This window comes from Electrona antarctica, assembly GCF_951216825.1.
Source record: "Electrona antarctica genome assembly, chromosome: 8".
NCBI lineage: Eukaryota > Metazoa > Chordata > Actinopteri > Myctophiformes > Myctophidae > Electrona > Electrona antarctica.
The window spans coordinates 19,603,107-19,613,993 of record NC_136789.1 but is presented as its reverse complement, the minus strand read 5'-3'; the positions used below and the strand labels follow the sequence as shown (position 1 = coordinate 19,613,993).

At 41.2% G+C, this 10,887-nt stretch overlaps 1 protein-coding gene across 2 annotated transcripts in view; it reads left to right on the top strand.

Annotated features, from left to right (window-relative positions):
* The first annotated feature begins 4,425 nt into the window (after positions 1-4,425).
* The window catches only part of LOC306927867 (solute carrier family 2, facilitated glucose transporter member 5-like), a 28,671-nt gene continuing 22,209 nt past the window's right edge, over positions 4,426-10,887 (top strand). The window contains exons 1-3 of one of the 2 annotated variants that reach the window (XM_079507740.1): positions 4,426-4,726; positions 5,036-5,140; positions 9,706-9,866. In XM_079507740.1, coding sequence (XP_079363866.1) covers positions 4,595-4,726; positions 5,036-5,140; positions 9,706-9,866 — 398 coding nt within the window. In that variant the 5' untranslated portion in view covers positions 4,426-4,594. Of the gene's footprint in view, positions 4,727-5,035; positions 5,141-9,705; positions 9,867-10,887 lie in introns of those variants that run through there. The other variant, XM_079507741.1, reaches the window with a different exon arrangement.

Genomic DNA, 10,887 nt, shown 5'->3' with positions numbered 1-10,887 from the left:
TCCCAGTCTAGATATTCTCTGCTCATTCTATTTTTTTAAATGTATTTTAGGTCATAAAATGAGGTGGGGACCCATGTTTGATTGAATGATTGATTGAATACTTTTTGCAGAAAAAAGCACAGTACTCAATTCAATACACGCGGTCTACAAGAGGATTTAAATTAAACTCAAGAAAGCCTATTGGCTTGTTTACGTTGCGCACCAATTTGTATGGGTCGGGAGCAAATATTGAAAAAGAACTTTATTTGTAAAGGATTAACGTTTCAACCCTTGCGGGTCTTGGAGTAAACAACAAAGTAGGCGTGTTATACAACAGCATAGGGGCGAGTTAACAATGAACAAGCTTTGTTTTGCAATGAGGAAGATTAGACTGACAGTAGGTGGGTTTCCATCAAAACATTTCGAAAATAGGAAGCGAATAAGTAAGTAATTCGAAAAAAGAAAAGCGTATTTTTCTTGTTTCCATCCACTGACAAAATGCGCTTCTTTGGAGATATTAAATAAGCAGTAGGCCTAGATGGCGCTATTTTGCCAGTCAAGTGAGACACGCAGAGAGGCGCATATTATGACATTTATTTTACCGTTTTCAAAGTACAGGGACGATCGGGACCCCTGCCCTGCGACTTGACAGTACATTTCCATTTTGACCAGTCTCCTCTCGTCCGTTTCGTTCCGAGCTGTTTAGGAGAAATATCACCGATCTAACTGCATGATCAACGGCGAAAGCCCTCACCGGGGAGAGCAAAAGAGCCTCAGCCTGCAGGCTTCGAGACTCGAGTGTGTAAATTTAATAATTTATGTATCCACATCCAACCCACCCTCCCGTTCGATCACTCCACAAGTCCACTATACTCACCATCGCGTGTGTTTTTTTCTTTTCCAACTGTTAAAAGCGATATAATGAGAGTTCAATGCTTTCTAATTAGAAATATTTTCCGCAAGTGTTTCCATAACCCATTTGCGCATTTCACTTTTTCGATATAGCCCCACAATCCGCCACCTTCTAGAGAAAAAGTGTTTTTGCGAAAAATGCAGACTTATGCGCATTTTGAGGTGTTTCCATCCAGGAGATTTTGCGTAAGAACCTTAATGCGCAAAAAAAAGGCTTTATGGAAACGCACCTACTGTCACCCACCACATCTACAGCACAAGGCTGCATAGAGGAATGTCAAGCTGAGGACTAGTAGAATGAATCTTTTTACTGGCACTATTGTTAAAGATGGAGTGCTGTGATTTGTGTATGTGTTTATGAGGTGACAGTACTTCATTAGACCCCTTGGTGTGGTTGTTATGTATGATGTCTTCCTTTTGTATTTAGGGTTTCTTCCTGGATGCTGAAACCTTGACAGTCTATTGTGCCAATGAAAAAAACAGTGATAGTGACATCACAATATCATGCCCTCCCCTAACTCCTCAAAATCAATGGCATAAAGAGAAAACAATGCATACACAAACACAACACAAAGTTAAAAGAAAGAAAGAATTAACCCAGGAAAGGCTTGACATCAAATTCCTCCTTTAGGCTGCAAGGAGCCATAGTATTAAGTAAGTGTGTAGATGTAAATAGCTTCTCGTTGAAGTAAAAGAGGATTGTGGTCGCCACCACAGGGGTCTGCCCACTATCATAAAGAAGAAATACTGTGTCCCATTTTCTTAAAATGGGCAGCCACAGGGTTGTGCTCGAAGTCAAATGGCTCACTACTGGGAGGAACTATAGACTATTATACTTCCTGCTGGTCATGTGACTAGGGCAGGTGCTGCAGTCACCTGGATTGAAGTGGATTCCCCCTAGACTTGACATTTACTCGTTATATTCATAAAGCCAGTGTACACAACATTATCTTTCACCTACCGATCTTGTTCAGTCAGTTATTTCCAGCTACTCCCATCCCATGAGGCAAACCTCCACTATATGCTAGACCATTCCTCTAATCAGAGAATGATTCTCCCTGCGGATAGAAGTGCTGTTATTCACTGTAATTGTGACAAATTCAACCATTGACATCACTTTAAGCCGCAGAGGACATCTACAGTATGTATGGAAGTTACAGAACTCATGGCATTGGTGAGTTTATTCATTGTTTTTTGGGATGCACTGATGTATCGGCCATATCAGACGATATTTGCCGTTATCGGTCAATATCGGTATATTAACCCATTTTGGGCGGGAACCCCTTTTGGTGTTTAAAGGGATAGTTCAGATTTTTTTAACGTAAGCTGTATGAAATACTTGCCATTGCAACTTTTAAGTCATATCAGGAGTTGGGGAATCAATTTAACCTGATGGGTAGGGGTGAATTTTGGAAATATCTTCAACTGAGAAGTAGTGTTGGAAGTGTGTTCAGCCTTAACAGGGGTATAGAGGAATCTAATATGTTGAAAACTATTTTTGACTGGCCACCAACAATGCATAGGGCCTCAATAATCTACAAAAATATAATGGAATTACAAAGTGCAAAGACTGAAAATCTTAGATTAATATGGCAAAGGGATTTAGGATGTGAAATAAGTGAAGAGAAATGGTCAAATATAATTTCCAAAGTTGGGTGGGCCACTAGGGATATTAAAAGCAAATGTATACATTACAAAATTATACATAGATTCTACTATACCCCTGTGAAACTGTTTAGGATGGGCTTGGTGGAAGACATGTAAAGGGGAAAATGGTACATTTTTACATGCTTTTTGGGAATGTCCTGTGGTTATACCATTCTGGAAAGAGGTACTGGGGAAACTTGGAGACTGGATGGGGCTAATACTACCAGAATGCCCGAGGTTATGTCTCTTGGGTGATCGCACAGTGCTGCCACAGGGGGTCACCAAGGCACAACATGCATTAGTGACTGCAGGTCTTATTACTGCAGCCAGGTTGATTTTGAGAAAATGGAAGAGCTCTGTTACGCCAGAGATCACAGACTGGACTCAACTTATGACGGAAACTGCATCCTTCGAATACTCAATTGCCAGGAGGAACAATGTCAAAGGGAAGTTCCATGAAATATGGGACTACTTTTATTTGTATATTAAAGGATTGTTGCATTAACAATTTGTAATTGGTAATACATTACGGATATAATCACTATTGTCAACAACAGAATGTGGAGGGGTGTTGTCCATTGGGGTTTTTCTTTTTTGACTGCTAGTTTTGTTTTTTGTTTTTTGTGTGTTTTTCTTGTCTCTTTCTTTTGTGTAAGTCATGTGTAGTTTGCATGCTTTATTGTAAAATCATTAAAAAACTTTGATGACAAAAAAAAAAGAAATACTTGCCATTAATATAGTGGTTGCAACTGTATTAATTGATTGCCCGAGTCCCATGGTGGGAGTTCTGCTCTGGTTTTGGTCAATATTAAGTAGTTCCGGTCATTTAAAAAAAAAAAGTAAATGAATTCACAAAACTAACCGTCATTTGTATTGTTGACCTATTTCAAAAATATTAGCGCAACTTTCGTTCAACTTTGACCCCTCTATCACATGGAACTATTTTTTGGGCGTAGTGATATGGACACAAAAAACATAGTTCTGTGTGATAGAGGGGTCAAAAATGCCCTGTATTTCAGACAGTTTAAGTTCCAAAAATCTGAACTATCCCTTTAAGCATTATTTTATACTTTAGCTATTGAAAAATAGCATATCTACAAGCTCATAGCGCTATTTTTTTTTAATCGTGAAAATGTTGCGCAAATCATTGAATATATATTCTTTCAGAGCGTTTTTAACTAGTGTCTTTGCTTCTGGGGGTCCCTGGAACAACATATTTTCAGATGGGGGTCGGCGGCCAATTACATACATTTCTGGGGGTCCTTGACCTGAAAATGTTTGAGAACGACTGACATAGAAACGTAGGTTTTTCAGAAAACTGATTTAGAAGCCTTTTTTTTTTTAGAATCGGCCTCAGGTCTAAATGGGTTAACAAATAAATTGACATAGGACTGAGGTCGATTCTAAAACGCTGTCTAAATCCTGACTTAGGTTTTCTGAAGAAATAAATAATAATAATGAAATAAAATAAAAATACAAAAACGTTATGTTGCTATACTGTACACATATCAAGGCCCCTAAAAGGAGTTCCCGTCCTGAATCATTGGGTTAACCAATGGCAGTAGCCAATATTTATCTGTTGTTAAACTAACTAAATAAACATATATCCGTATCAGTATCGGCTATTGGCTAAATTGTTATTTTAAACATTGGTATCGATATTGGCCAAAAAATTCCATATCGGTGCATCCCTATAGTAATATATGTGTCATTCGCGTTGTGAGATTGTACATCTGCTATTTTCCCGCCTACACCCCGTCACCTCTACACTGTCTCTTTAAGATGGCCTAAAAGCATTGATTGACTGCCCTCCCAGTCACAGGTGGTTCAATCACCATGAAACCCTATATAAGCCAAATTACACCAGTTCCTCTGATGAAGGCCAACTAGGCTGAAACAGTAGCAGTTTTTGGCCAAAATTAGTGGTGAGATTGAAGTTGGTGAGTGCTACCACGCATCCTTGGATGTTGAGTCTAGTTGACATCAGACATGTGTTGTCCACATCTCTTTAGGAGCTTGGCTGCCTCCATATAATGAGAGAAACCAAATTGACAAAATGAAGCTGGAGATGCCAGCTGAATCCAACAACAACCTCAATATGGACACCCAACAACAAGGCAACAACAACAACATGGACCAGCCAATAGACCCTGACACCAACCAGAAGACGGATATCTCCAAAGATAAGGTACATTAGCCGCAAGGCAAGCAACCTAGATGCTGCTGTAAATGCTATGGAGAACAGCTCATTTATTTGACTCAACATTTCACTTCTGTCCTTTCACACATTATTGGGGCACTTCTGGAGAACCACTTATGTAATCAAATTCACACTTGTAATTGCACTCCCATGGGTCCTCAGCAGTAATCCCAACAAGTGTGTTTATCATTTGAAATATGCTTCTCTGCAAGATACGTAAAGAATAATCCATACATGCTTATATTCCGTGTGTGTGCGTGTGTGTGTGTGTGTGTGTGTGTGTGTGTACATACACAGGGGCAGACAATCACAACAACCCTGGTAATTGCAACCTTGTTCGGCTCCCTGGGTTCATCATTTACCCATGGTTATAGTATTACTATGGTCAACTCTCCTGCTACGGTGAGTCAATCAGTTCAAGTTCAATCAAGTTGTCATCTTGGAGTATCGACTGTTTGTTTGTCTGAATTGTGTCACGGCTCTCGATCTCCATACCCTGGGAATTCAATGTTTAGTTCTTTAATATCAATGCTCGACACTCGTTGTCTTCTAGGCTTCCAGACAGTCTTACTGTTTAGAATGAATTTAGCTTGTCAGAACTCGGGTACAGTTGGCCTAGTCCGTACCTTTGCTCTACATCGAGGCACTGATAGCTGTATGGTACATAATGTACCTCATGGGCTCTAATGCTTTAGTCCCTAGTTCGATCACCCGGCCATAGTGACCATTTGTTTGCAGGGGTCATCACCATGCAAGCCTGTGATGGACATTTCCATATATTGAATGTTTTGCCACGGACATCGGACATGCAAAACAATGATCAATAATATTACCAGAATCACATTAACCTGACTCCGCCAGATTGAAGAAGCTTGCTTCACACTTGTTTCACACTTCTGTGTTGCAAACTTGTCAGGTTAGAATCACATAGGCCTAGCTCTAAATGTAATGGACTCCTGGTGTTCCATAGCCGCAATTTGCAACTCTAGATTTGTTTACAATGGGATGAATCTAGAGTTGCAATACCCTCCATTGACTCCCCACTCATCCAATTTGGTTTGTGATCTGCTTGTCTTAAACAACGTTAAACTCACCAACATTGCAGCTGTAGTCCAAGCTTGAATTATCCTCTTTCAATCTGCCGAGCTTGTTTTTCATAAAAATCCCCCGTAGACATGTTATGAGCTACTTTCTGTCAAGAAATTCTGTGCCGGTGATTCTTTTTCTAAGTGCTGGAGTTTGGAAGCACTCGTCATAAATCACTGAACGGCCCAGTGTACCACCTGTTTCGAATTTGCACATAATGCAGGAGGCAGCAGCGCGACCCGTTAACACAAACGAGTGCTTCCAAACTGCAACACTTAGAAAAAGAATCACCTACAGAGGATGTCTTGACAGAAAGTAGCTCATAACATGTCTACGGGGGATTTTTATGAAAAACAAGCTCGGCAGATTGAAAGAGGATAATTCAAGCTTGGACTACAGCTGCAATGTTTGTGAGCATAACGTTGTTTAAGACAAGCAGATCACAACCCAAATTGGATGAGTGGGGAGTCAATGGAGGGTATTGCAACTCTAGGTTCATCCCATTTAAAAAAAATCTAGAGTTTCAAATTGCGGCTAGGTGTTCCATAGTACTCTATTCCACTGTGCCGCACATTTTAAAACTAGCCACTTATCAAATAAATAAATAAATGAAATATTTTATTAAAATGTTAAATTATTTTATTTATTCATTTATTTCTGTTTTTTTTTGGGGGGGGGGGGGGGGGGTCCGATCGACAAGCTCAGCTCACAACACATCACAGCATGTCGTGAGCTTGTAGAGCAACAATCTTTTATTTTTATCCTTTAACAACGCCCAAAATTGGGATTGTGAGATGGAGGGTCACTACTTAAATCTGAAAAAGAATGAAAACGCCAAAAACGTGGCGATACATCATATAAGAAAATAGTTGAATGAATCCTACGTATAGTAAGCTAAGAACGTAACAGTGGAATATCTATATAATGAAACAATGATATATACTATATAGTGCTATGTCTACATAAAATGCTATCTAAATTACATAAATTGAGCCTTTGCATACGCCTGTAAGGTCGTCGGGGCTAGGGCAAATGTTACAGCAAGTGCTACGGGCCAAGATGGAGTCTGAAGAGGTGGATTTTCAGACTACGGTGGAAGATTGGGAGTGAGTCTGCAGTTCTGATTGTAATGGGAAGTGCATTCCATAGTTTTGGAGTCAGAATGGAGAAGAGTTTGGGACGTGTGGAGCGTTGTCCCGGCGTTTATAGTGAAGGTACTTCCAGCCTCCCTGCGTTGGCTGATCTGAGTGCGCGGGAGGGTTTGTAGACTTGCAAGATGGGGGGTGCCATACCTTTGGTTGCTTTGAATGCCAGCATCAGATTTTTGTATTCATTGCGGGTGTAGCAGTCAAAAGTCTAATATTTCCCCCGGTCCATAGGGATATGCCTTTGGTCTAGTGGTTAAGATGTTGGACTTTCACGCGGGAGACCCAAGTTTGAATCCCGGGCGTTACATGGGCAGCGACCGGGAGCCAATGGAGTGAGCGGAGAAGCGGGGAGACAAATTTCACAGGGATGTCGTGGTTAGTTATGGTGGTTAGATACTTATGGTAGTCCTGACTGAGACAGGCATTAAATGTGGCATGGTCCATTTATCCCATGTTTTGGATTTCAATAATGGGTCTTATCAGCACAGATGGTGCTTCCATCTTACATTGCAATAAGAAAAGAGCTATATATAGAGATCATGGGACCCTGACGAAGGCTGAGTGTCAAAACGCGCTGGTCCTTCTTTTTGTAATGTTCTTTGCCATGCCTTAACTCTTAAATAAAAAAGGCTTTTTTTCACCTCACTGGTGAGGTGAAAAAAGGAGGATCCAAGTGCCTTGGATCCTCTTCTTAATGTTTACAAAAGAGCTATACTTGAGGCTATTTAAACTAGTTTTTTGTTTGTCAAGTTTGTTCTATTAAGGACGGTGAACATGGTATGTTGATATTATACAGTATGCACTGTATGCAGATGGAACAGTCATAAATGTTCAAAACATGTACATAGGCCCTTATGTACTCCACCCCACCTTAGCCCATAGCACTTGCCGTAGCACTTGCTGACAGACTGCTTTATAGACTTGACGACCTTGCAGGCGCCAGACGTACCCAAAGGCTAAAGCATGGCCAAAGCATTTCCGGGGGTCCCCAGCCAAAAAACGATGAGAACCCCTGTCCTAGATGACTATTTCTATGTATTTTATGCAGTGAGAGCACCTTACAGTGAGCAAGAACAACACAAGGTAATGCTAAATGTCTAAATTGTACTTGAGTGATTAATGTGTTGGTTAGTTGAGAGGCTAGAATAATCCTACCATTTGTGCACTTGTGTAATGTTGCGTCTCCGCTCTATGTATTTCTATTGTGCTTTTGTCACTGTTTTTTGGTGTGGTTGCAGCAGGGGTGAAATCCCAGGCCAAATTTCCATTGTGGAAATTAACGTTTACCTTGACCTTGAATGAAGGCAGTGGTGGGATTGAAAGGAATGCAGTGTAACAATAGTTTAATACAAAGGTGCCTAACTTTGATCAGTTGTGATTTAGTAGGTCTTATAGGATGTGGACCAATGGTTTCAATGGATTATTTTATGATTGTGGAGTGTTGTTATGGTTATTGGACACTTTTAAACACTTTCTCTCAACTAACGTAAATCAGCTTTACTTGTCCTAGTTATGTCCTCTGCCTTGGTGCTCCTGCTACTCAACAAATGACATGCCATTTCTTTTCCTGCAACATTTTTTCAGTGTGGTCACTCGCATACTGTTGACTTTAATTGTTAAATTGTCTGACACACGGCATACACTACATTAATCCATTGTCTTAAAAGAAATGTCATTTTCAGAGAATATTGTTGTCTTGGTTTCCTCACATGATGCAGTCATGTTTGTACGGGTACCACATACAATACCAAATCTCCTGCAACATTAATGAGCATGTCATCCCGACACTTTATGAGCCACCGAAAGTATTCAAACATATGTTTTAAGATTACAATTTTAGACTAAGAAAATGTTTTTACATTATAATGAAAAATCATTATCTTATAATCATCTTTCGTAAAAAAAAAAAAGAGTGCCATGGGCCTGGGCCGTGGCTCAGCGGTCCAGGCACCTTGGCTGGTAATCCAGTCTGGCAGTGTGCCGCAGGTTCGACCCCCGATCCCGACTGCCTTTACTGCATGTCTTCCCCCCATCTCTCTCCCCATTTCCTGTCAGCCTACTGTCTGTCCCTCCATACAAAATATAAAATTAAGGCGAAAGCCACAAAAAAAGAGTGCCAGGCATGGACATGGAAAAGCTTCTGCCATGGATATGTTGATTACCCCTGGTTGCATGTCAATCAATTTCTCTACCTCCTTTGTTTCATGTCTTGATTCTCAAGTCTAGTCTACACCAAAATAAGTAATAATGTCAATTATTTGCAATAATGTCAATTGCTCAAAATGTGTATGTTTTTCATGATTTTCATCAATTTTATGGGAGTAGCCAATAAAAAGTGATTTGTACAAAAATTGAATTGGCAGAAAATCTATGTAGATGCATAGGGCATTGCTTATATGAATAGATTAATCAGGTCCAAGTTCCAACAGAATCGATATGGGGAGGGGGTAATTTTGTTTCGTGACACATGGCTCAACATTTACTGGCCAATTAAAACATAATGCCACAATCTGGCCACTTCGTAAATGTATAGCTATTTCTGTCATGGTGGTTGAGATTTCCAACCTACCGTATCTGCCAAGCTTAGGAACTGTAGCCGTTATGTTTTCTGAGGCACGGATATGTTTAGCTGAGAAGAAACAGGCGTAACAAATACAATGAGTAGCATTCCAGCAACATCGCTGTTTGGACCTCTAATAAAGAAGGTAATAAAGTGTTTTCTTTCCTCCTCAGTATGTGCAGGAGTTCTACAATCAAACATGGTTGGCCCGGTATGGCGAGCCCTTGGATTGTAACAGTATCACCTTACTGTGGTCCATTACGGTCTCCATTGCAAGCATTGGTTCCATTTTTGGAACTCTACCGGTCGCGCCTCTGGTCAAAGTCTTGGGAAGGTAAAGTAAAATACTCTTAACTGCATGCTATCCTACCTCTACCTCACTCTGAACAAGTCACTTACTGTATTTATGCATTTATGTCAGTGCACCAGGAAATGTCGCATCCCATCCCCATGTTATGCCACCATGTTTTTTTTAGCAGTGGCTCAGAGCCTCTGCCTGATGGCCTCAAAAGTCTAATATCTCTCCCGGTCCATAGGGATATCCCTTTGGTCTAGTGGTTAAGATGTTGGACTTTCACGCGGGAGACCTGAGTTCGAATCCTGGGCGTTAAACGGGCAGCGACCGGGAATGGAGGGAGCGGAGAAGCGGGGAGACAAATCTCACAGGGATGTCGTGGTTAAGCCCAACACACACCGTCTGTGAACGCCGCGCGTCAAAACAGCCGCCTCCGTTATTTTCAATGAACCTATCCCACACCGGCGGCGTCAGACTCGCGCTGGCACGCGTTCACGCCTCGCCTGACGCTCCGATACGCCGCTGTTCTATTTTCCAGGCGTTGCCGCGCGGCCTTCATCCGGGAATCCGTGGGCGAGGCTGGCCAGCCGCGTTAGCGCGCCGCGTCCTGTGGGTGTTGCTGTGCGGCTATGACGCGCGGCAATACTGTGCCGCGTCGCTGCGCACCCGCTTCACAGACGGTGTGTGTTGGGCTTTAGCTATACTTGTTATGGTAGTCCTGACTGAGACAGGCATTAAATGTGGCATGGTCCATTTATCCCATGTTTTGGATTTCCATAATGGGTCTTATCAGCACAGATGGTGCTTCCATCTTACGTAACAAAAGGGCTATACTTGAGGCTATTTAAACTAGTTTTTTGTTTGTCAAGTTTGACAGTGTTATAGTTCCATTAAGGTGAACATGGTAATATAGTAGTATATGTTAAGATACGATATGCACTGTACATATAGGCCTACCTGTATGCCCATATATTACTTTAATGATATAGGCCCATATTTAACAAAGGAAACCTCAGGAAACATCACAAAGGGAGTGTTGAGGACACCATTTTAGGTTGGG